At 41.6% G+C, this 26,524-nt stretch overlaps 1 protein-coding gene across 1 annotated transcript in view; it reads left to right on the top strand.

Moving 5' to 3' along the window:
• Nucleotides 1-10,465: 10,465 nt before the first annotated feature.
• ELOVL4 (ELOVL fatty acid elongase 4) overlaps nucleotides 10,466-26,524 on the top strand; it is a 31,712-nt gene continuing 15,653 nt past the window's right edge. The window contains exon 1 of the mRNA XM_065730933.1: nucleotides 10,466-10,602. Coding sequence (XP_065587005.1) covers nucleotides 10,503-10,602 — 100 coding nt within the window. The 5' untranslated portion in view covers nucleotides 10,466-10,502. The remainder of the gene's footprint in view (nucleotides 10,603-26,524) is intronic.

The raw sequence follows: 26,524 nt of genomic DNA, 5'->3' as shown, positions 1-26,524 counted from the left end.
CTTTATTGAAGGAAGTTAAATGGAGGTCGTCTGTTTTGTTTTTTTTTTCCTTGACCTGCTTTGGCCAACGCAATCATTCAGAACATCAATTGGCATTAGACGAGGTCCCGAATCAGAATAAAGTAAAGGGAACTGGGGATGATCTGCTGCTGCTAACACTGAGGCTTCTGCACGAGACTACTAGCACTGGGAAGTAGGTGCAGAAGCAGCTATGCAAGCACCCAGTCTGTAGCTGAAAGGAAAGGAGAGTGGAGATGGGAGCAACAAACCAGATAGACAATCCAGTGGTTGCTTTGACATGATAGACAGCACTATTCCCACTGTCCTGCAGCCACTGAGCAACTGTGGACAGGCGCTGGGGAATGCATGAACCTGCACCTTGATAGAATTACCTGCAGTGCTTTCATGCATTCAAGATTACTTTATAATAAGATAGTGCACCAGTTCTTTAGGTACCTATATTGTACTGTGTAAAATGTAAAACATTTAGAAGTATGACTTTCCTGTGTAGTTAAATAGCCTCTATGAACTCTGAGTACATCTCTGGGGCCAGTCATCTACCTAAAGATACATGCGTGTGATCTGTACATGTTGCAGGCGTAATGCATGCTACCATATATCATGTGTATTCTAGCAACTTCTGGCTATCCAGCAGCTGTTTTCATGTACAGAGTTAACTGTTCATTATTCCTTCTTTTTTAATTACCCGTGGTCTGATGTATATTGGCATTTTGCATTACAGCAACTGAATTCTTCTTTAGCACAATTTAACAACTTATCTCCTTAAAGGGTTTTGGAAAATGCAGATTTATGAGTCATCCACAGCTTCACTGATATATTAAAAGACTTCTTAGAACAGTAAAGATATTATATTAACAATACAAATGGAAAATTGTACAAGTAACCACAAGCAATGATTTACTGCTGCAAGACATCATTCCATCCAAGGTGCAGGACTGACCTTTTCCTTGCTGAATTTCATACAATTTTTGTTAGCACATTTCCCAACATGTCAAAGTACCTCAGACATCAGCCCTATCCAGCACTGGTCTCATACCATCTGTGAACTTGTGAAGGCTGCATCCTATTCCACTGTCAAAGCCATTAATGTGGCTGATAAGCAGTGTTGTCCCAGTACAAATACTGAAGAAATGCCACTCTTAAATTACCATCACATTTTCAACCTTATTCATCCTTATTTTATTTTTTTTAACTTACTTCAAAATTTGCCCAGATAGCCCATATCTCTGCAGTTTAGCTACAGAGAAGCTGCAGGAGACAAAGTCAAAAGCTTGCCAAAGTGAAGGTAAAAGAAATTCACTGCTCTGCCTTCATCCACAAATTCAGTCATTTTGTTTGTAAAGGTAATTAGATTGGTCACTTTCTTTGCCATTTTCTTCTTGACAAATCCATGGTGTTTTCTCCTATCCACTTTTTCTCCATCATTTGCTTGGACGTGGCTTAAAGAATTATTTGCTCCATAATCTTCACAGGGAATGAAGTGCAGCCCGCTGGACTGGGTTTCCCCAGCTTTCCCTCCTTGGCTTTCTGCAAGATGGGTGTGACATTTGCTGCTGTGGTCACAGGAACTTAAAATCACTACAAACTGTTGGAGAGACAGAGAATAGCCTTGTATCTGAAAGCTAGCAGTCTGTGTTTCCAATCCCCTACTTCTGACCTAAGGTAATACTGTGTGTGTTGCTCCCACAGGCTTCACCAGGAACCATCTCTCCATGTTATCACATCTTCACTGTTTGTTGCCTTGTGGAACTGTGACAATTAACAAGCTGCTTAAGGAGCCCATCCCTCACAGAGTTGGGTACCTGCCTTTGCTGTGTTACTGCATTTCCTCACTTTTTTCTTTTTCCTGAAACAGTATATAAGCCAGGTCTCTGTGGCCACGTCCCAGAGAATAGGGGAGCAAGGGAAGAGATGCTGTCTGAAAGATTCATTCACTACAATCACAGCTAAAAAAACAACTTTTGATTGACTTGTCTTAACTTTTAGTTGCATTATTACACACTTGGAGTCCCTGTATTCTCTGACACAATATATCACAGGCATGATATCAGCCCTACATCCTGTTTGGCTTTGGGTTCAGGTTTCTTAACTAATCACTAACCCACTCTTCCTCTAACATAAGTTGCTCTCCATTAAACACATGGAAGAACAGACCTTGCCAGTATGGACTGGGACATAGAAACCTCAGGCTTTCTGTTTCCATCATTGCTATGTCAGCCTCAGTCTTCCTTTTGCTGCTTCTGTTCCTTAAGAAGCCCTTGCAGAAGCCCTGCACATCTTTCACTTTTTTATACTTTGTTTAAGCTTTGGATTTCCCAATTGAACCCTTGCATTCCTGGTCAGTTCTGCTTTACTCCTGCTGAGTAACTCATCCCTACTTCCACTTCCTGTATGCTTCATTTTTGCATCTAAGCTCTGAAGTTTTCTATTCAGCTGGTCTGGCCCTCCTCACATCTGTATCATGTCCTGCAGACACAAGTGGACGCTTTCTGCGCTTTAAGGAGGTTGTTGCTGCACATCAAGCAGCTCTCCTGAGCTCCCCTGTCTTTCAGAGTGGCAGCCTTTGGAAATTAACCCATCAGAAATTGCCCTGAAGTCTCTTTTGAGGATCTCTACTGATGCTCTACATCACTCTTCCGCTATGTGCCTCTTTTGCTTCCCATCTTCAATCCTATGATTTCCTTAGAAGTAAACCAGACAAGCCCAATTCTATCAATATTAAAATCAGACAGGAAGAAATAAAACCAAATTTATGTTATTCAACGAATTTATTTTTAAAAAAGGTTTGGTTTTTTTTTTTTTTACATTTTGATCTGTATTAGTTAAACTGATCCTGAGATTATGTTAATGTAATTGCATAAATTTTATTGTTCTCATCTAGTGAAGTTTCTTTGGCTCCCCTCACAATTTCAACTGACACTTTCTTAATGAAAAGGCAAGTAGTATATTTCTGATGTTGTTTCTTTCTGTATATTTCATAAAATATGTATCCAACAGACACCACCGAAGTCGACATATCATATTCAGTTGTACAAGCTGAGAATCTGGTCCAAATGTTGCTTCATGAATTCTTGGGATAAGTCTCCCTCCTTGGAGCTCTTCAGAAGCTGCCTGGACATGGTCCTGTGCAGCCTGCTCTGGGTGTCCTTGCTCAAGCAGAGATTGGTCCAGATGGATCCTGAGGTCCTTCTCCAGCCCTTCTGATTTTGTGGTTCAGTGAACAGAGACTCACTGGACACTTCTGTGTCCAATGTCCAACAGTTTAGGGTGTTATCTTCCTTTCTGGGACTCTTTTTAGGTGCCAGGTTGAGCTGTGATTTCTATTTCACAGACAGGTGACTTCACTTCTGTATCCAATGTCCACAATAGTGTTTTCTCCTATTATTTTGGGGCAAGTATCTGTGTGATCTTTGTTCTTGGGGCATACTTTAACATTGGAGGATAGATCTCTTCCAATGTCATGCTTTCCAGGTTTTGTTTTTAAGTGTCCTGCTCTGGTATGCTGATATGACCTAGAATTCTGAGACAAGTCCTAAGGGAAAATGAAGGTTGGTGGCTAGACACAGAATTTACTGGGGACCAGCACAGTCCACAGAGAATAAAATATATATAATCTTCACTTATTCACATATAGTAGCTGCTTTTCTGAAAGCTCAACAGTTTAGGGTGTTACCTTCCCTTCTGGGATTCTATTTAGCTGCCAGGTTGATCTGTGACTCCTACCTTGGTGACTTCACTCCCACCAGAGCTTTACAACCTTCGTACAATCTTCCTGGATACTAATTGCATCTTGCTGTAAGAATGGATTGCTCACAGGCTAACACCAAGCTCAGCACCACAACACCCTTGGCTGGGCATTATGAACCCAAGCAAGGAAGCACAGCACACCTGAACTGCAGCCGTGGCTGGGGATTTACCTGTCTGTCCCCAGACCAGAGAGTTGGCTGTGTGGCAACATCAGTGAGCATGTGCAGGGGCTCTCAGAAGAAAACCTCAGGGTCCTTTACAAGGTAATGGATGTTTTTCTGTTTTCCAGCATTCAACAGCTGAAAATTCTCATGTTGTAATTGCTTTTTCTGCTTATGTTTTATACAACACTGTTCTCTTAAAGCGGCACTGTTACACAGGCACACATCTACTACATTCTCTGCCGAGAGTTCAGACAATTAAAACGCCTTAGAGCTGCCAATGCATGAAATATACAAGAAAATTCCTGTACTTTTATAAGAAATCAGAAATTGCATTACATATTGCAGGAAATGTTACATTTTGTATGTCTCTGGCTTGCCTGCCTAGTGGGTGTTCAGGTTCTTTCAAAGTATGGTGCTGGGACCAATGCCCTAAGTGATAATGCCTGAATTTGGCATTGGCAAGATCAGTGATTCTTGACCATATATAAGTGAGTGTACCAGATCTAGTTAGCCTAAGGGAGATTCCAACATTTTTTCTTGATTCCATTCCAAAGAGCTGGGATTGACATTGCTTTTCACTAGGCTTGATTTCACCATACAAATAATGAAGATAATAGTGATACCCACTTGTCTCACTGGGGTAAGTTAAATGGCTAAACCATTGTTAATAAAATATATAACCCAATGGTGAATACTTCCCATGACCTTCTGGAGATAGGTACAGTAAGCCTCTAATGAGGATCAGCTCTCTGTCTCTTCACCAGGACCATTTGGATCTTCAGAATACCCCCATGCCGGAGTGAGAGGTTGAATGTGCACTAGGTTGTGCAGGTTCAGGGGCCCAGAGGCTGACACATCCTTTATGTAACTCCTTCACTACAATTTTGTTCTCTTCACTTCACACAGATAAGGGGTATGCCCAGCACCAGCCTTACCACCCATACTCAGAGTTACAGAAGCAGTCAAAGTCAGTGTAACAGCACACAGCTTGTGCAATCAGCACCCCTCCGCCTAACAACATCACTATAAGAGGCTTCTGCAGGGGACTGTGCCCTACATTTCAGGCCATTACTAGTACAGAAGCAAAGATGCAAAATCATCCCTACAAACAGCTACACGCCTTCAGGTGGCTGACACACCCATCAGAGTGGGAGCAGTAGCAGTGACACACACCTATGGAAAAGGCTGGATTTGGTAGTTAGCGAGGTGCTGCAGATCTGACTATACATGTTGCTGTCATTTCAACATAGCACCCTCAAAACATCAGCTGATAGTTGGGCATCACCATTCTACGGCATGTACACATATGAATCCTCCATTGCAAAAGTGTGCTTGCCACACCTCACAAATGATAGATGCTGTGACAGATATCACTGGAGATAAAATCTTAGCTGTGTAAAAGTATGAGAAACCCTGTCAGAAAAGTATCAGTAGGCCTGAACGTGAGATAGTTTGCATACAGGGTTTTATCATCCTTTTGCCCACAGAACACTTATTTTTAAAAGGAAGCTGAAACACAGATAAGTTAAGAACTTGCACCTGTCAAGTGTACAACACATCTGATATAATGTGCATTACACATTGGCTTCTTGGTTGAGAAGAAATCTCCCACAGAGGAAATAATTATAAGGAAATCTCTCAGAATGGGGCTGGGAAGCACCAGTCTAATGGCTCCTCTTCTTGACCAGCACAGAGCAGGAACAGCTTGAGCTGAACACAGCCCAGAACAGTGGGTCTACTCACTGTCCAGATTTGCAGTCAACAGGGTTAGCTCCATAGTGTGAAACCTACAGAGTTCTGCCCTCATTGGGTAGAAAGGAGGAGAAGAAATGTCCATGTGTGCATCACATCCTCTGCAAAAAAAGTTCTATTTCTGTCACTATAAATTCTTTCTGTTGGATCTGGCCATTCAGCGATTAAGCCACAATATTAAATACATTTAAATTCCGATTCCAGATACAGCCACAACAGAAATGGTTAAGGTTTAAAACATATAGTTGATACAGGCCGGAAATTAAATTCATTGTTGCTGCAGGCAGAAGCAAGTTAGGCAGAACCAATTGGAACTTATATCAAAGGTTAATTTTGGCCAAAGTTCTCAATGAGTACTAACATCTCTGGATACTTTCCGATACATCGCTCCAATATATTTGTTTTGGAAAAATCTGTTTTGATGCAGTAATAAGTATGAGAGGGCAGATGGCATTGAGCAGACTTTAGAAGACAAAGAGCTGGACCCATTTCAGATCCTACTGAAGACTCCCTTTGTAAAAGCTGTGAAATCCCTGTTACCCCACCTCAAATTACAGATGTAACGATGTTACGTAATAAACAACAACAACAAAAATTAATTAGTGTTGAAAGAGACATTGTTGGTATTAATGTTATTTTTAAAAAAGTATGCTTGTTTTAAAATAGCCTCTTTAAGCTTCTATAGTATAAGAAGGCCTTAAACCAGCCTCTGTATTGAAGCAGGTGGCAGTTCTGCTATTGCATAGGCAAATAAACTTAAGTCTATACTTGTTGATTCAAAGATCAGACAGGCTTCTTTGGCACAGCTGGCCATCTTCACAAGAAGGCTTTGATGCAAGGAGCATACAAATTTGACAGGCTATGTAAGGAAAATTTATATATTGAAAATTGATTTGCTGATTTATTTCAGTTTTTCCCTTAAAACACTTAGGAAATCATAGGAAAAAAATATGATAGTTCAGTATTTTAAATATTTAAATCACATATATTTCTGAAGTTAAGGTTTTTTGAATTATTTTAATTTGGTCATGCTTTACACATACAAGATTTTGTATGTGTTCTTCACTGATAAGTGAATGAGTTGTCCCTTGCACCCAGCCTAACATGTAGATCTATCAAAACTGATTCAATGACTTTTAAGGATTTCCCCATCGGCAAAGTTCCTGCTTACTATGATTCTCTTTGTAGCTAAGAAAAGTTCCTTTACTTTTGTTTATATCCTTTGGTGAGCTATCTGGAGGGAATCACTGGTGGTGACAACGCACAAAGTTCCATCTGCATTCTTCCAGATATACCTCACACTGACTATCCAGCATACGTGTATGTCACTTTCCCCTCACAACCACCTCATCGCTAACCTGAAGTGAACCTTAAGTCTGAATACATTCGGTGATTGCTGAAGCATTTGCTCATTCATCAAATGCTGTAGTAGAACATACTTCCCTGAAATTCATGAATAAATGCTTTTTCGTGTTCATTCCTAACTTCACTGATCATTTGGACTTTGTAACAGAATCTCAGAAGGGTCTGAGTTGCCAGGGACCTCTGGGTTCATCTAGTCTAAGCCCTGCTCAAGCAGGGTGCCCAGCACCATGTTCAGGTAACTTCTGAAGGTCTCTAAAAAGGACAACCTGTGCTCGGTCACCTGCACAGTGCAGAAGCGTTTCCTGACATTTGGAGGGAACTTCCTGTATTCCCATTTGCCTCTTCCTATGCCTGGGTACCACTGAAAAGAGCATTCCTGTTTGCACCCTCCCTTTAGGTATTTACAGACATTGATGAGATCCCAGGTCTCCTCCAGGCTGAGCAGTTCCATCTCTCTCTGCATTTTCTTGTAGGAGAGATGCTCCAGGCTCTTCATTGTCTTAGTGGACCTACAATGGACTCTCTTCAGTATGTCCATTTCTCTGTGTTACTGGGGACCCATGAACTGGATGCAGCACATCAGGTCTAGCCTTACCAGTGCTGAGCAGAGGTGAAGGATCACCTTCTCTGACCTGCTGACAATGCTTTGCCTAATGCAATCCAGAATGCCGCTAGCTTTCTTTGTGGCAAGGGCACGTTGCTGGTTCATGTTCAGCTTGGTGTCCACCAGGTCCTTTTCACAGAGCTGTTTTTCAGCTGGGTGGTCCACAGCAGGTACTGGTGCCTGACACTGTTCCACTCCAGATGTTTCTGGTGTTTCTCCTAAGGTACCATTTATATTGTTGTCTTTGCCATGAAGGAGAAAAATGGCTTGAAAGTTCTGAAATACCACATCACTTTTTTAACAAAAAAAGTCTGGAAGCAATAAAAAGTTTGTGTCTTGGGGTATAAGCATACCTCTGCTATCAGCTGGGAGGAGACTTTCCTTGGAGCTTGCTATCCCACAACTTCCTGTTACCTTTTGCACCTTTCCTGAAGCAATCTGGCTCTCCAGTTGAAAGCAGAAGCATCCTGAAGGGCTGGACAAGTCGCTGGAGCTTAGCTGGGCATTCCTCCACTCCTTTGGGGTTAACTGCAACAAGCCTGCCTTTTCCAAGAAGAAATTTGCCCATCTGAGATGTCAGATTTTAGGAATGTGTGGGTTACATAGGTTACCAAGTAGAAGATGACAAAAATGGCCAATTAATGGCATTAAAAAGTCATCTTTTTCTGACTACCATTTTGCATATTTCCTTGGACGTTACTTCGATGCTCTGCCTTTGGATGCCTTCCTCCTTCTCCTCTAAGTATAAGACGTTATTCTCTTCTGCCTCAGAGCTGGTGAATCTAGCTGGGTGCACAAACACAGGAAACTAGATGAGATGTGTTTGGATGCCTTCAGTCCCGGATCTAATCTTAAAACCAATATTTGCATGCTTGCAGGTTGAACATTAAACTAATGAGAACAGTTTGTGATAAATGAAATAACATTTTTTTTAGCCAATGTCAATTCTTCAAGTAGAAGAGAAGTAACTGATCAGACTGATCATCTTCTCCCTGTTGTCCATTCTCTGCAGCTCTGTTGTTGCTCTTTTCCAAGGCTTAGCTGCTCCGTAAGTTGTGTATGTGCAGTCATGTTGCCAATATAAAGAAAGCAATTGCAATAAATGAAAACTAATCTAAACTTAAACAGATGAAGCTCTAAACCGTATCATATAAATATTTCATATATTGTAATTAGCATTTGTGTTAATTGTGCAAAAATACAATAAATATATTATTATTCTAATAATAAAGGAGGTATGTCTATAGTATAATAAAAATAATAGCTATTATGAATATGTATTAATATCACTAATATGACTTATTCCTTTTTGTTCCTTGGTAGGCTGTGGATCTTTACTCCCTGTGCCAGTGGCACTGTGCTCAATCCGTGTCTTGTCTGATATCACAGATTGATCTTTTGTCATGTTCAATCACTCAGTAGCCCATTCTGTTTCAAACATTCATACAAGAGAAATGCCACTGTGAGGATCACAACTCGCTCTTCTGGTTTCCTTTTGATTTAAGAGATAACATTAAAGAAAATCCAAATCCTTGCTTTAGGTGATGCCAAACATACAAGTTTCTAACTGTTCATCAACAAGCTGTGGTGGTTTCACCTGAAGGAGGCATAGGAACAACAGCAAACACTTCGCTACCTGCCGGCAGGTTGGTGTTTGCTGTGCCCTACTCAGTGACAGATCCACTTCAGAGCTCCCACCAGGCCTTCTCCAGAGATCAGCACCATCAGAATAGAACATCATCAAAGTCAGTACCATCTATGCAGAATTTTGATTGACTCTTCCCACTTGAGAGAGGTAGCTGTCCATACATTGCTACATGGCAACCTTGTTTCAGCTCCAACTTGCAAGCCGCAGTAGGATAAACCGGGCTGCCCTCTTTGATCCAGACCTCCAGGGGTTGACATGTTTCCTCTTTTTTTCCCCAGCGCATTCAATCCCAACTCTCAAACAGCTGCTGGCTTCCAAGCTGCAGAGGTGGCCGTGATTCTCATCATGGGGCAAACAGCAATGGCTAGCGTGCTTCTGTCATCCATAACACTGAGACCACAGCTGCCAAGGCAGTCCAGAAGCTGAGTGGAGGGTGACTCACCCAGGCAGGAGAAGAGCAAGCCGTGCTCCCAACGACCAAGTGACAAGTGACACACGGTACTGCTGTACTGAGGGAGGGAGAGGTAGATACCATCTCATCTGCTGTCTGCCAGAAGGAAAGCTCGCAACACGGGTGGAGAAGCCCTCCTCCTGTCCCTCAGTGAGGAAACCATTCTCAAACGTGTCATTCAGCCGTCCACACTATGTGGATCATGGCAGAGAGAGAGACAAGTTGGCAGGAGATAAGAAGGAAAGGGTGTCAGGAAAATCTGATGCCCTCATCAGGCAGAGGGCTCGTTTGTTCAGTCTGAAGCGCTGAGTGCTGAACAGCCCCACTGGGTGGGCTATCTCCGCGCCATAAAAGCTCTAAGGGAGGAGGAGGCATGTGGGTGGGAAAGAAAAAAACGTGGGGTAGAGAAAGAAAAAGAAAGGCGAGTCAGGACGCGGCCGTCCGGCCCGGCCCCGCACCTGCTCCCCGCAGCCGGGGGCTGCTGTGCGCCTGCGCGCAGGGCCCGATGCTCCGCGCCCCCCCGCCTCCTCCCCGCCCGCCTCCACCTCCGCTCCCTCCTCCCTGCCCGCGGGGCACGGGAGCCGGTGACGGGAGCGAGGCGGAGTCTGGAGGGAAGATACCGAGAGATAGAGATTTAAATCACATCCCCGGCTCTAGAAGGGCAGCAGCAGCAGCAGCCCCGGCGCAGAGGCACGGACGCACGCACCGAGGACAGGTCTGCCGGCTCCGCCGCTGCTGCTGCTGCTCGCCATGGGTGCCGCCGCCGCCGAGCCCCCCCGCGCCGCGGGCCTGGTGTCCAGCGTGCTGAACGACACCCTCGAGTTCTACCGCTGGACCTGGAGCATCCGAGGTAACGCGCCGGGCCGCGCCGCCATCGCCGCCCCCCGCCCGCGGGCGATGCCGCGCTCAAAATGGCTCCGTTGCCGCGGCGACGCTGCGAGGCCGAGGGGTCGGGACCGGGACCGGCTCCTCCCGGGCTGCCCGGGCGCGTCCTCTCGGCGCGCGTGGGTTCGCGATCCGCTTTAATCTCCCCGAGGCGCGAGCGGTCTCGGAGCCGCGGGGCGAAGGGCTCCCCGGCTTCTCTCGCCACGACCCGGGCCGCCCAGGTAAGCGAGGCCCCGTGCTTCCCTCCGGAGCTCCGGCGGTCCGGGATCTGCGCGGCAGCCGGGAGCCCCTCTGCCGGCGTCCCTCGCGCTTTGCAAATGGTGGAGTTCAGCGATTCAGCGAGGAAATGGCTGTTCCCATCGCTGCGGGATCGCTTTAAGTGCGTCGGGGCTCGTTCTGCTGTATCCCGATTTCAGTGCGCTCAGTTTTCGCATTGACGCCCTTGCGTGGAAGATGCTGAAGGAAGAGGAAAAGCCCTGAGATACGGAGCAGTGCCACAGGAGCTGCGGGTGCCGGGGCAGCAGATGAGGCAGTAAGTCGCCCCGCTGACAGGTAGCACCGCAGGTACTGCTGCGCTAAAACGAGCGGGGTCGAGTTTCTGCTCATTGCTACCGTGAGTGGGCCTGCGCAGCTGACAGAACAATAGCACCTCTCTGGATGTTTCCGTCGTGTTGTAGTTGACTGCGCAGTGATGAGCTCTAGACTGGTTAGATGTGAACCTAGAATTGCATGGAGCACTCTGGAGCAAATGCTTGTGGCAGGCTGCTAAGGGGAAGCGTGCAGCCTCGGCTTGGGCCGGGTGCTCATACTGCATCAGCAGTCATCGCTTCGCTGTCCCCCTCTGCTTTGCCATCTGCTGGATAACCAACTCATCTTATGTCATAGTTGCAGGGGCTTGCTTTTTTTCACAAGCTGCCTTCCCAGCCTATCTGCTGGCTCTTGCCATATTGTAAAATTTTTTAAACCTATATACATATTTGTTTCTTCTTAACTTGCAACCTGCAAGAATACAAGATCAAGTGAAAATGCCTGCTCTGCCTCTTGTTCCATACAGTTGTGGGTAGGTTCCCAAGTAATGCATGGAAGATCTGCTGTTCCAGCCCATCAGTAGCATTTTTTGGTGGATGTTAATACAGATATGGGTACTAAGTTGATTTCCTGATAGATTACTTGCTTTGTTTGGAAAAAACTTAAGTCTATATACAGACCACATTTGTTGTAAGAAGAAGGGGAGGTATGAAAAAGGAAGTTTGTGTCAGGCAGGTGAAGATAAGTTGCTTACATTGGCACTGTGTGTTGAGCAAACTTCTGTTTCCTCTTGCTGCTTAGGAGAGCCTTAAGTGTTAGAACGTTCTTGTGATGTTATCTAGAACGTGCTCAAGTCCTTGGTAATCCTATGCAAAACTTGAAATCATTGATCTGAGATCAGTAGTGTTGCTGTTAACACAGGAATCTGCTATAATGAAGTACACTGACTGCATTTGGCGTATGGGGCTGAGAGTTTTTGTTCACATTCTGAATTTCCTGCTTCAGTGCAAAGACAGTTTTGGACAGAGCCTAAATCACATTATACTCACGTTACCAACCTTGCTTATACCCAGCAGTCTGTGACAACAAGGTCCTGCTGCACTCCTTATGGCCAGGTGTGGATATATGAAATGTGGTATCATACGATACAGTTACGATGTAGCTCTGGATAAAAAAGCACCAGTATGACTATGGAATAAAATCATATTTTAATGTCAAAGTTTGTCTTAAAAACTCTCTTGGTTTGCAGCTTTTCTGCATGTGTCTTCATTCTGAACAAGATATTGTATGCATTTGTTGTCTTTGCGAGAATGTACGCTAAATTCACGAATTTGGCACTGTTGTATGAATTCACCTTTGTGTCAAGAATGGCAGTAATGTTGCTCAACAGCCAACACAAATTATGGCATGCAAGACCATTGCCTAATATTCAATATCATTAAATAAAAAACCATACCACGCAGCAAAGTTGCTCAACGAATGATGCCATGCAATAGCATTACACAATAAATCATACTGAAACACTACTACACAGCAAAATTACACAATAAAAATGTGAAGAAATTTTATTCCCACTACTACTCCTACACAAAGGCTTTTCATTCATATAAAACTGAAGTTATTTGTTCTTCAATACTTGCTTCTATCTTCTGTTGAATGCCTAGATCTGTCTTTCTCCCTGTTCTCAGTGCACAACTAGATTGTCCTGCCAGCAGAATTTTTCCTCTGTTATCCCAGACTCAGGTGATGGGACTGTATCTAACTGTGCCAGAATGTCCCGCTGAGTGTTGTGTTGCTTAAGCTTTATACAGTAAAGATTTGGGTTGTTTTTGTTCTGTTTTTTTTTGTTCTTTTTTTTTTTCCACCCTTGCTCTGTTATGTTTAAAAAGGAGCTGACCATTTCTGAGGTCAAAAAGAGTCTAGGAGGACTGGATTTCTGGTAAACCAGGTTTTGGTTTTTTTTAATATAACAATCTTTAGCATTATGTATTTTCTCCAAACTAACTGCTATTTAGGCTTGGAGGTTCTCTTTATTGGTTGTTTTTTTGGGGTTGTTTTTTTTTTTTTTGGTTGTGGTTTTGTGTTTAATTTTGTGTTTGGGAATGGTCAACAACAGTCTTGTCTTTTCCTCCATATTTGTTATTCAGATATATTTTCAGCCTTAGCAACGCTTAAATGTGTTTTTCTTGTTAATTTATTTGAAATACACATTTTCTTTTTCTCTCCTTCTTTGACTGGCTTTTTAGATTGCCCTTCATGCAAACCTAAAATCTATTGTCAGCATACCTTTATCTGAGAAGGCTATCATTTATTGAGCCATACATTTTAAAGGGAAACAGAAAGGGCAAAAACATTATTATCAAGGGACAAAAAAGGGTGGTTGGGGGAAGAATTATTATCAGGAAAGATGATCTAGGAAATTCCATACCATTATTCCTGTAAGGGCATGGGAGCAGTAATGTGTAATAGATAGGGCAGGGCCTCTTCTTTCTTCTGGCTCAGATAGCTGGTTGGGGTTAGATCTGGGCAGGAAGGATTAAGGGTATGATTAGATGACTGAGCAGATGACTTAAAGGGAGGTTCCAGACTGAGTCCAAGAGAACTATTAAGATGAATAACTCAGGATAAAATCCAAGGAAGAATGTGGAAATCTCAAAACGTGGATGAAGAGACTGTTGACATTTAGGGAGGAAGAGTAGGAGGCTAGCCTGAAAAGGATATCTGTGAAAATCATTATCAGAAAGATGTATTTTAGAGGAACGGGTTAGTTTGGATGTACTGAGCTAAAGAACCAGTGGATTTATGGACTTTGTGTGAGAATGATTGTTCTTGGAGGTCCAAATTAAAAGGAGGCAGGGCCAGCCCAGGCCACGTGGGACTGCTTTGGAACAGCACTTATTTACAGCTGTTGCAGTTAATAAGATTAGGCTTTTCCATCAAGAGGAAGGAGAGGCAAAAGATGCTACTTAGAGAACCATCCTACCTCTGAAGTGGAATTTTACATCTTGTTCAGGAGTGGGGATGAGCACAGGGAATATGGGGGAAACTTAAAGCTACTTGCATTAACAGTGATCTGGTGGAGTTGCTTTCATGGAGCTCTGAGTGCTGTAAAATCTTGTGCTGGGGAGGTCTTGAGGCTACAGCTTTAGGTTAGTTGTAATCAGGAATATCTAGCCTGGTTTCCTTTTCAGTTGAGAAGAAAACACGTTTCTTCTTCTTCCCTAATTCTTTACCCCATGGAGAAAGTGAAAATGGTCTAATGATCCTGAATATTTATGCCTGGAGAAAGTTCATTGAGAGGGTTTGCAGAGCAGTGGGTTTATCTGAGTGAAAGCAGTATCTTGTTTTATTGGAGTATTTGTGCCAAAGCTGGAAGCCAGAAGCATCCTGATGAAAGCTCTTCAGAAGCTGAAGGTGGAGACAGGTGGGAGAGTGAGATGAAAATTCTTGCAGTCTGCTTCACAGAAGGGAAGTAGAATGTGTTCTTAAGTTTTTGAAGCATCAGACTTGGTAATATGGTACAATACTTGCTTGATTTGTGCATGCAGTTTTCTTCTAAAAGAAACAGCTTTTTGATCTGTGACCATGACTGTAAAACAAGGATTAGACAGAAAGACCCAAACCATAAACTAGAGAACTGGGTAACTGTAATTGATTTTGGCTGCCTTGTGGCAGAAGCAGCACTTGAAGAAGTTAATTGCAAGAGTAAAGAATGCTGAAGGCTAGAACATGTGAATCTGCTGTCAACCAAACCAAAGAATGTTTGCTTAATTTGCATTTCACTAAGCACCCTGCTGTGTTTTTCACTTTTTCTGTGAAAAGAAACAGCTATTGGTTTGGTTTGGTTTGTTTGGTGTGTTGTTTTTTTTGGTTTTTGGTTTTTTTGGGGGGGGTGAATTTGCTGGGCATTCCAGGGAAATTTCACCCATGTTTCATCATCAGTAGATATCAAATGGCTCAAAAATTAATCAAAATTAGCTCAATTATCAAGTTAGCTCAAAAGAGAGCTACTCAGCTCAAAATAGGTGCAAAAACCTTTGGAAATGCAACATAATTCAGAAAAAAAAAAATCATTCTCAAAGCAGAAATTCCCTCGCAGAGATTTTGGATCACCATCCTTGAAGAAATGAAGTCCTAGGGAGAAACCTGGAGCAAAGCTAATGATGTGAGCAAGAAGCTGAGGTGTAAGAGTAAAACTCCTGTTCCATAAAATGAAGTTATCATCTACAAGTCTCATCTCCAGCAGAGAGATGAAATAAGAAAAAAACCTTCAGAGCACCCACAAGAATGTGATACAAAGTTCTGTTCAAACATTCATTGCCACAGACTGGAAGCAGAAAAGAAAGGCATGAGCAAAATGGCAAAAGGAAGGGATCCTATCATGGAAACTGGGTAGGAGAAGAATATAACTGAACTTCTGAATATCCCTTTTCAAGGCTACATAGATAGGAGATCTTGAAATATGCTAAGGATATATAAAGTTACCATTAAATAAGATGATACTGTTGAAGCAGTTTCCTTGAAAAAGGCTGAACAACTAGACAGAATTTTGCCAAGCTGACTGCATGACCTTAGTATCTACTGTAGCTAATCCAAATGACTGGACATTTAAAAGTACAGCACACCATGAGCCACTGTTACAAAGCTCTTGGCAGTTCACATTTCTCAACTGAGGTCATATGCCATTACTGAGGTGTAAATCAGAATGTTGTGCAGGAGCCATGTACTGCAACAAGAGAGGAGGAGCTCTCAAGCAGTTGAAATATCTGTGGTGTGAAGCACAGATGTTCATCATGGGGACTGTGCTGGTTGCATACACTGATGGAGGCCAGGAGTTGAACTGTTGTTTGTTAGTGGTTGTCTCTGATCAGTGAAACTTGACTCCAAATTGATTGTGGTAGGCATTCTACATTTATGCTGTGCTCAGGGTTATGGTTATAGCTATGGCATCCAGAAGAGATTGTATTGAACACATCTCTGTGTTGTAACCAGGAAACAATGTCAAAGGCAACTTAAGGACAACCAGTAGAGGAAGAGGTAGGTTAGAGATGCTTCTAAGGACTTGAAGATCAAGGGCCATGAGATGTGGGTGAGGCAAGATTCTGCTTTTGCCAGTCCAGACAGGTTTATGAAATTACAAGATTCATCTGGATAGAATAAAGAGCATTCAGATGAAAGATGGATGAGTGAAAAGGCTCCAAGCGGACACTGAGAAAACTTTGCAAGGAATAATTTGCTAGGATGCAACATTAGAGGGAAAAGGTTGTTGTGCTGAAGAGTTTTTGAGTTGGGATAAACTGGGGTGGAATGACATTTCATTTAGCTAAAATGAGATGCAGATAGATAATTAGTTTCTAGATCTTATTTAGGTGTGATGCAAGTGTAACTGTGCTTAATTTTATCAAGACTTGAGTGCTTCTGAGCATACAGACTTCATGAACTTGTGGCATTTTATAGGTAGAAATTAAGGTGGGTATGAAGTTCAGCGTGATGAGGGTCAAACGGCAGTGCTGTGGGGTTCTCAGGACTGCACTCAGTAGTAAAGCAATATGTAGCTGCAAGGCAAGCCCAGAGCTACACTGAGTGCGCTTTGTATTAACTCCCCTTGTGTGAGCTTGGATCTCAAGATAAACATGAAGTAGTTTACCTTTCTTTCACAGAAGGTGTGGGGTAACAAACTATCTCAATTTGACTTGCATTTGTTGCAAAACAGTGGCAGGCCTGTGGGCATCAAGTGCTCTGTGTAGTGTTGAGCTAACTTGTGTGCCTAGTGCTCAGCACCTTTCTTAGTGCACTTGGTTTTAGTGGCATGATCCTTAACTCCTTCCCTGGAACGTTCTCTCTTTTGGTGGCATTCTGTCTGATTTACTGTGAGTTTCTCACCCGGTTCACACCATCCATGCACATTTCTTGTGAACCCCTGTGTTTCAGCATAATCTTGGATTCTGACAGTTTGGTTTTTATCCATCTTTTTCCTCTTATCTCTTATTGCATTCTCTCAAAAGTCCTTTTTTTTTTTTCTGTATCTTGTATGTATTATGCTTCAGATATTATGATTGACCACGGTATTTTCCAATGACATGGTTGTTTTTTTTCCTTACACGTGAATATAATTTCCTTGTATCCCGCTGCCAGATACATGAAATGTGAGAGATTGCTCTGTTGTTGGTCATAAAATATTGCTGGAAGAAGACATTTATAGCCCATTTCTTTCATCTTGTCTGCTGAGCCAGTAAATCTTCTGTTTGCACAAAATTGTGTGTCCTTCTATTCCTGTGTCATAATTGCAATACTTCCTTTTAAAGTGGTTTAAGATACCACTCTATGGGAAAAAAATAAAAAGGAAATACAGGTGCTAACTTTAATAGCTGGACTAAAAATAAGAGATTGCCTTACTGTATTTTCTGGGTTTGCATGTAATACTTAGTAGTTTGCTAGGAACAAATGTGTCCCATTGAAGTACTTCATACAGGGTGCCCTGATGGGCCATGATACTTAGGCTAAATTTTCTTTTACACTGTCTAATCACAGTTTCAGTGACCTATGAATTTTTCATCAAGAGTGAGAAACTATTTTAGAAACCATTAGGGGAGCTTAGTTTTGGGGGCCATATGTGACCATGAAAGGGAACCACGAAAAACAGAGAGGCTTAACTGTAACAATCATCTGGATGTGGCATTACCTAGCAGCCAAACGGATTGTTTTTCCTACTCATCTACTTAGTGAAAGACTTGGATGTTCACAATTGTTCTGAGCATCTTCGGACAGCAGAACGCTTCCTGGTTCAGTTCATGTTTTCAAAAACAACATTTCAAGATTTGTTTTCCTGGATTTGTCATTGCTGATATTGAAAGCGTGTTGACACTCTTCTGTGAGGGATTCTTTTATGGAGGCAGATGTACTAGCAGAAGACCTGCTGAACCTTACTGCTGTGAATTTTACTTCCACCCTTGAATTTGGGAGATAAGAGCTAATACATTTTAGTATCTTCTTATGCAGTTGTACTCCAAACAAACTTTTGACTTTATTCATCCTTCTATAAAACCAAGTTAGTGAGAGGCATCCTCATGCTGATGCAAACAAAAGAAGGGAGTTTGATCAGAGGCATTTATTGTGCAGCTCCTTGCCAACATTCTCTGATATCCTTCTGGTATTTTATTTTTATTTTTTTTAATAGATTTCATTTGCCATTCCAATCCTCAAACATGTTTGCTCACTGCATCTAGGAGTCTCTAAATCTTCATCTGCAACCCCAAATCATTCCTAGTTATGAGAACAGCAATGTAAGTTGTTTACAATTGCTGTGTAGTTAAGCAGCAGAATGCTTCAGCTGTGTTAGCATTATTCAGTGCTGCACTTAATGTCCTGTTAGTGCTGAGTATGTGACATCTCTCTACAAGGGTAAGGCCTTGCAGTGATTTTAATGCAAAGGATTATTAATAACAGTTAATTTTCAAGGATGATTCCTTTGCTTCTATCCAAACTAATTCAAATCTGTTCTGTGGTCATCTACCCTTTGCCATTATAAAAGCTCCAAATGTACTAGGTGGGCCAATACTCCAGTCTGCTATTGCAACACTGAATGTGTTTATATTGTATGCTTGCATTACTGCTTGCTACTACTTTAATTCAAATACAGGTATTTTCATTGTACTGAAATACTCAACATAGTTTAAAGAGAAGTTTTGATAAAGAAAACATTGCAGAAGGAAACCTTGTCTAAGTGTATTTTATGCTGCACACATTTCTGTAGAAACACAGAGATGTGCTTGATCTCAGTACTCTGTACCTAGTTTGTAAAATTGCAGCCTGTGTTTTTTGTTGGCCTGTTTTGTTTCTTGTTCTCTTTGCATCTGTATCTTGTAACCTTTCAGAAAAGGCATGATGGGAATACATCTTTCTTTTGTGATGTTTGGGAAGTCAGATTTGACAAATGAATGAAAACAAGCCTTGAGGGCTTATTATCTTGCACATCTCGTGTAAACTTTAGCAAGGATTATATTTTTATTATTCCTTGAAGCAGAGTTTTCACAGTCCCCACAAATAATCATAATCAATGGAGGAGGTAAATAAAAAAAAATTGGAACAAGGTGCTCTTGTTGTCTTGAAAATCCTGATGAATTGGTGAATTGATGTGGCTCCTGAACTTAATTTCATTACTATCCTCATCTTGAAACAAGTGTATCCTGTAATTGCTGTGTACAGGCTCAGTGGTAATGTGATGATAATGACTGAGTTGTGGGAGTCCCAGAAAGATTAGGTATGCTAGTTACAATGCCAGTTACACCACACCTGACTGTATAACAACAAAATAGGATTATGCATCCTGTTATTTAATGGGAGTTTATGAAATATGTGTATTACCCAGGTGTTTAGTAGCTGCAGGAGATTTTCTTCAGAGCTGTGTGGTGTTTTCATTCCATGTTGTGTTCATGTGTTGCTTTGTATACCTTTATGTAAAGCTAAGTAGTCAATTGCAAAGCCCTGTAATGCAAAGGAAAACCACAGCTTGTTGCATGCAGTACTTGTTAGTCTTGTCTGTAGCTTTTTTTGGTTAGGGGCATATCATTTCCAGATGGAACAGGATTTGTACAGTTTTGTCTTCAAACTTTTTAAATCTAGTTTTGTTGTTATTTTCCAGGGGGGCGGAGGGGAGATAGTTTTGTTTCAGAGTATATATTTTTATTATTTGTTATGCTATGGAAGAACTTTTTTTTTCTTGCATTTCATCTTGCTGTGTCATAGCTTGTTAGAATAGTAACACTTGGCCATGAAATGTTGATGCTTCTTTATTCTCAGCCCAGCCAAATTCAGGGATTGAATTAGATGATCCTAGTGGTCTTTTCCAACCTTAATGATTCTTTGATGCTATTAATCTGTTCTTGTTAAAGTGCACGGGCAAGATACTTGAGTCATATTCCTGTTTGTTCTCTAGGATCTATGTGAACTCTGATGGTTCTTTGTGCTATTCTATGATTGTGAGCTTAAAAGGGATTTAAATGAAGCCTGCTGTTGTGCTCCCTTGTTGGAAGTGCTGTCCATACAACAACAGACTCTTTAGCAGGATCTGTTGTATAGGACGAGGGGAAATGGTTTCAAATGAAAGAAACAGAAAATAGAGATTGGGTATAAGAGAAAAAAGAGTTTTACAGTAAGGGTAAAAGCACAAGAACAAGTTACCCAGAGAGGTGGTGGATGCCCCAACTGTGAAGACATTCAAGGTCAGGCTGAATGGAGCTCTGAGCAACCTGATGTAGCTGTGGGTGACCCTGTTCATTGCCAGGAAGGTGAACTAGGTGACCTTTAAGGGTCTCTTCCAACTCAAACAATTCATGCACGTGTACATGGTGGTACAGAGCTCTTCTGTGAGGGAAAGTGGCAGTAACTTGATTGGCACGGCGGTCATTTTCCCATCAAAGAGGTGCAAAGCTAACTTCAGTGTTTGAAGACTAGCCAGAGTAGAGCTATGAAAATGGTTAAAGGTCTGGAAAATATCCCTTTCAGTGAATAGGGGAAAAAAAGCAAGCAATCTGAAAACTGCTTATAAGTACACAAATGAGAGGGGAAATGATGTCTTCAATCTACCACGGAAAAGTATGATTGACTGCTTCAAGTTTAATTCTGATTTTTGCAGTAGATGTAATTAACAATTTATAGCAGAGTTCTTCTGGGTTCTCAGCCTCTGGAAATACATACTGGAAAGTAAAATGAGAAGTACTTCTAGGTATTTTGTGCAAAGATACCAACAGGTATCTTTGACCTGCTGGACTCCTTAGAAATGCCTGTAGTGCATGCAGACTACAGACATGGCCAAGTATGGTGGGTGAGATAAAGGTGAGAAGCATAAATCAGGCATTCCCAGTGTCCTGGCCCTTATGCTTTCCTGCACTGCCCCACCTGGGAATCCCTATGGACTTTTTGCTGATTCAAGCGTGCTGTGGGCAAGTTTGGGCACTGGCTTTGGTCCTTTATTGTAGCATTTTCCACAAGGAAGGTTGATAACCTGATGCATTTGAGGACTAGAGTGCAATGAATGCACGTAATAAATAATCTGCATCAGAACAGACAAACTAATTCAAGAGCTGGAGAACTTTAAAAGAACAACTCATTTCAAACTGTATAGATGCTTTATTAAAATGACAATAAACAAAGAGAAATCTTTTGTTTCTGTTGGTATTAAATCTATCTGTTTTGACTGTGCAGATTTCAGTCTCAGGTTGTGGATCCCATGCAGTTCATTACCATGCAGTTTAAAGGTTATGTCCTTAGCTTCAGTTGTTATATTTGTGTGTTCTGAGTCTTAAGTTTGTCAGACAAAGTGGTGCTTTTTGCTTATGTGGTTTTTGTTTGTTTGTTTGTTTTTCTTGGAATCTCCACAAATTAACAATAAATGCACTGCTCAGTGATTCTGATGTGTTACTCCAGTTAATTTAAAAGCCTGGGGTCTAACCACAGAGATGTTTGCTTGAGCTTAACTAGTCTGCTTTGGTTGTATAGCCACAGTGAATATTTTATTCATTTGTAACTGCTTATGAGGCTGAGCCAGTGGTTTTAACACAAAGGCTGTAAGAGAAATACATAGTGCAGAACATTACCAATCACTAACCAGAAATAAAAAGTAGAGAAGAACACTGGAATGCTGTGAAGGACTTTGACTTTATAGCTTTGTACATGTTGTGTTATAAGGTGCATGCAATGCTTCTCCCATGTTTTCTTACAAAATGAAAACACAGATCAAACCTCTGAATTGTAGTGCTACTGAAGCTGAGAAGTGAAATTGTTTGATTAATGACAGTTTTTTCATAGAACAGCTAGATACTACTGGCTTGCCTTCCTTATCATGCAGAATCTAAATTTAACTGTTTAAGAAATTCTTTCTCAAACATGTGATGGAGCTCCTGGAGGACTTCTTGTTTAAAATAAACAGCATGATCTGCGGAGAACTCTCACTTCTAAGAACCACTTTTAAACAGCCACAGTCATTTCTGCAGTGTCTTTAGAAATGTGATTGGACAGATGGATGTGCTGGATTGGCACTGTAAGTGTCTTTGCGCTGAGAATAGTATCAATAGCTATTAATAACTTAGAAAGGCTCTCCAGATAAATTAGTGAGTAGCAACCTTATAGCTAAGGAATACATATGTTGTTAAGCTAGAAACTTGCACTGGTTTTATTGTCTAGTTTTATAAAACAAGTGTGAATGCATGGAATTTCAAAAGTAATGTATTTTAGTTGCATTTCCTCTAAAGCTAATATTAAAGACAGAGATAGTCACTGTTGTATCAGTTCAGGATTTCTCCTGATGAGCATCCAAGTTACTGTGCTGTGCATTTTTTGTGTATTTTTAAAGTTTGTACCTCTTGATTAGGGGGAAAAAAAATCATAGGCTCAGTAATACACAGAAAATGTAACCACCTAGACCTCTCTTGTCTGGCAAAAAAATGCTGAATCACACATAATAGAAGCATTTCCTTTTTAAAACATATAATGTGCTTCATGGAAGTTTCTACTGATTTTAAATCCAGGTCACTGTCAGTGCAGCCTTACTTGTGAAGCTCATCTTCTCAAGCCTCTCATATTTCAGTGTAGGTATATGGGTTAATTATGTCCTGTTCAGACATCGGCAGGTAGAATATTCAGTGCTTTTAATGGTTCTACTCTCGACCTTGCATTTGAGGAGGAAATCAGAGCAATTTCTGCATGTATTTCCTGTTAATTGCCTCCCACAATAAAGATATAAATCCTGCAAAAATAGATGCCTTGAGGCAATTTGAAATATGTATGATCTTCTGTCTCTTATGTTGGCTTTGCAATGTGAGACTTAAAAATGTATATATGCAGAACAGCAGGTAAATCTTTGTGCATGTGAAGATTTCATGTTCTTGCCTTACATAACGCGTTCCTGCTAGAAAACTGTCATTAAGAGATGCCTTATTTTACTCTGAGTTCACTTTACAATTGAGTGCTGCTTTAAACGTATGGTCCAAAGCTTGTACCACCTTACAGCAAAGCACTGTACTGCAGGTTGTACCATCACGACAATCATTTCATTTGTGATCAAATTAGAATCTGGGTCTTAGGATTTGAAAGACAAACACATTAATCCCCTAAAAGATTCAGTCCCTCTCTGTCAATTCTAATCAGGTGAAGGCATTGGTCATTTTGCTTCAAGGCAGTTGGAGGGTTGGTTGTTGGTTTTTTGTTTGTTTGTTTTTGTTTTTTTAATCCAGGGAGCTTGTCTTCTTATTTTTGCTAGTTTTGTTGTTCAGGTAATAATGGACCTATTAAGTGTAAGATAATGCAGAATTTACTACCCTTGTATGTCCTTTCAGACTATCACAGTTCTCTGCAATTTGCAGAAATCCTTTGTGGCCATCTGTAACAAAGAATAAATGGGGTACAAAATTCTGCTGTTTTTGCTAAAACAAGGGCGGGGTGAGGTTTTTTGTTTTTATTTTATTATTATTATTATTTTGAGTAGCTTGGAAGCTTTGTCACTTTAAACAGATGACTTAATTTATGTTGATCTGAAAGAGTTTATCTCACTTCCTGAAAGGAAAATTGGGAAAAGGGAGCCCATGTAACTGTTTTCTGTATAGAGCATTGGTAATAAGGCTGGCCCAATAAACTGAAACTGTTTTTGTTATGCTTTCTGGCAACTGGAATGATACATTGAGCTGATATAAAACTTTAAAAATGGCTTTGTATTGTCCCGACAAGATCTTAGAATGAAAAAGCTGCATTGTTTTGTGGTGTTGGTCTTTGTTTGTTTGTTTATTTAAATCTAGCAATTTCTGGGATTATGATTACCATGTTTTCTAACGCTGTCATGTTAATGAAAAGTAGTTGGATACAGAGTCCCCCAAATGCCATTAAAATAAGTGCAGTGGTTCTGCTTTGATTATCCAGGATACGCTTCAGAAGTGAACTGACTACTGTAATATTGTCTTCCCTTCATACAGATTTGTTATGTTGGGAATGTTTTTAATTATCCTAGGAGAGGTCAGGCTCAAATGCCAGTCAGGCACCTTCCCAGGGCAGTGGGATGCTCAGTCTGGACTTTGGAAAGGCTGCTGTCTGAGCTGTAGTGGTTCACAGACCAGGAACCCCACACAGGGAGAGTGACAAGCTGAAAACATGCAGGTATGGAAGCGTACCATCTGCTCTTATGCTGAGAGATGTACTGAAATGTTCCTTTGGTTATTTTCTCCAGAAAAGTGGATGAAATAACTGTTGACAGTTCTGATGGAGCATGAGGTGGACCCCACTTGCAAGTGGGCTTTCACAAGAGGTTTTGTTGTTCCTTGCTCCTTCCTTTCACCTACAGGCATAATCTGTCTCCTGACACAGAAAGAAATCTGAAATAGGTCATACTTTCTTGTTTTGAGCAGTGGGCAATAATGTTCATCTGCTGGGCAGAATTCAAATCTACTTTCATGTCTTCAGAGTCATTGCTTTAGCAGTCAGGATCCAATGAAATGCCATATCAGAAAATAGAAGCCCGATTCACTGTGTCCCTGCCTTTTTATACTGCATAGACAACATAAGGAGATTGGGAAAGCCTCTTGTTTTTCTTGCTCTTTATATTATATTCTTTATTTTTGCTCTTTATACTTTGCTCTTATATATTGTGTATGAAGCAAGATGCAGATTTGATTAAATCTGTCATGCTGAATATTCCCAGACTGTCTCTTAATTAAGAAGTGAAATCTTTCCTCTTGGCAGAAATAAATCTCTGCCCACTACCTGATATCATGTGGAAGATGAGGCTCTCCTTTTCTTTGTTTTTGGTTTTGGGTTTTTTTTTAATGGACTTACTGTTGTTTTTATGCTCAGATTTGTTGAGTGATCACTGCAAGCAAGATGAAATTGAATTAAAAGGGAGCTCATATTGTAATAATTGCAACACAGCCGTGCCATTTCAGTTTCAGTAGGTAATATTCTATGAGGTGTGGAAAATGGGGCAGTTCTTTGTGTCAACTCACTCTACTCTGCTGAACAGCAGTTGTTTTACAGATTATGTTATATTACAGTAGAATTGTCTGTCCCAGGGTGTTGCTGAAGTGTAAAAGGTGACTTTTCTCATTTTCTTCCACTGTATTTCACTGCCTCTATTTCCATGGCCTCTCCTCCCTGTTCTACTTGTCCTGTTTGCCCATGGCTTCTGTCAGGAGCAGCAGTGGCAAGTAGGACTGGCATCACTCTGGCAGCATCCAGCTTGCTGCAGGTTTCCATGCACAACAACACTGCCTCTCTCTTGTTTGTCTCTTTATTAACAGTCATAATGGAAGCAGCTGAAGTAGTTTCTGTTTCTCCTTTTCCACTTCTTTTTAAGACTGATGGCTTCAGTCCTAAAAAATATTATACTTGCAATTTGCAGGTTATATATTGTAAAATCAACAGAATGTGAGATGAGTCAGTGCTGTGCATGCTGTCTTTCTGTAGACCACAACGTGTGGGATTTATTAGAAATACAGAAGGTCTCCTGACATCTGCTCTAAAGAAGTGGTTTTAATGTAACATACGTTCTTAGCTACCAAGGTAATGAGAAAAAAGCATAGAAGGAAAAATGGCAGGGCTGTTCTGTTCCTACTTCAGCAGCAGAGTTTTGGGCAAAACAGAACTCAGTCTAGGGAGATTCATGTAATTTATTACCTATTGATAGTAGACCAGAGCTGTGAGAACTAAAAGCAAACTGCAGACATCTACCTCCTATCCACCCTCACCTACCTTCTCCCCACAAGTGACATGGGGGAATGGGAAATGGGGGCTGTGATCTGTCTGTGGTGTTTGGTTTCTGCCATTCCCTCATGGTCGCTCTCTGCCCATGTTCCACACAGTTCCCTCCCACGGGATGTTGTCCTTCCCAAATTGATCCTGCATGGGCTTCCCAAAGCCTGCACGCTCTCCCAGCACTGCCCCAGCAGGGCTCCATACTACGGGGCCCACCCTTTGGGCACTGCTCCCCATGGGTACAGCTCCCTCAGCCCTCTCACCCCACCATGGGCTGCACCCCACAGGCTGCAGCTCCAGTCATGGTAATTCATGGCTGTGGCTCCTTCAGGCCTCATCCACCACTGCACCAAGGCTTCGTCTGTGGCTGCACATGGAGATCTTCTCCACGTCGTGCCCGTGAGTGCCTGGAACACCTCCTGCCACCTTCTGTACTGACTTCAGTGTCTGCAGGGCTGATAGCAGTTCAATAGTTACTTTCTATCTATTGCTATACCCGGAACTGCAGAAAGAAACATTACTGTAGTCACTTCCATCCTTCCTCTGTGGCAGATCCATCTTTTAATCCTGAGTGTCACTGGTTCCTCAGGCTGAGAGAGCTTCTTCTGATATAGATCCAGGACTTG

The sequence above is a fragment of the Cyrtonyx montezumae genome, unplaced genomic scaffold (genome assembly GCF_038088225.1).
Source record: "Cyrtonyx montezumae isolate F1298 unplaced genomic scaffold, pur_monq_1.0 scaffold_13, whole genome shotgun sequence".
In the NCBI taxonomy this organism is placed as follows: domain Eukaryota; kingdom Metazoa; phylum Chordata; class Aves; order Galliformes; family Odontophoridae; genus Cyrtonyx; species Cyrtonyx montezumae.
This window is presented reverse-complemented; position numbering and strand designations above follow the sequence as displayed.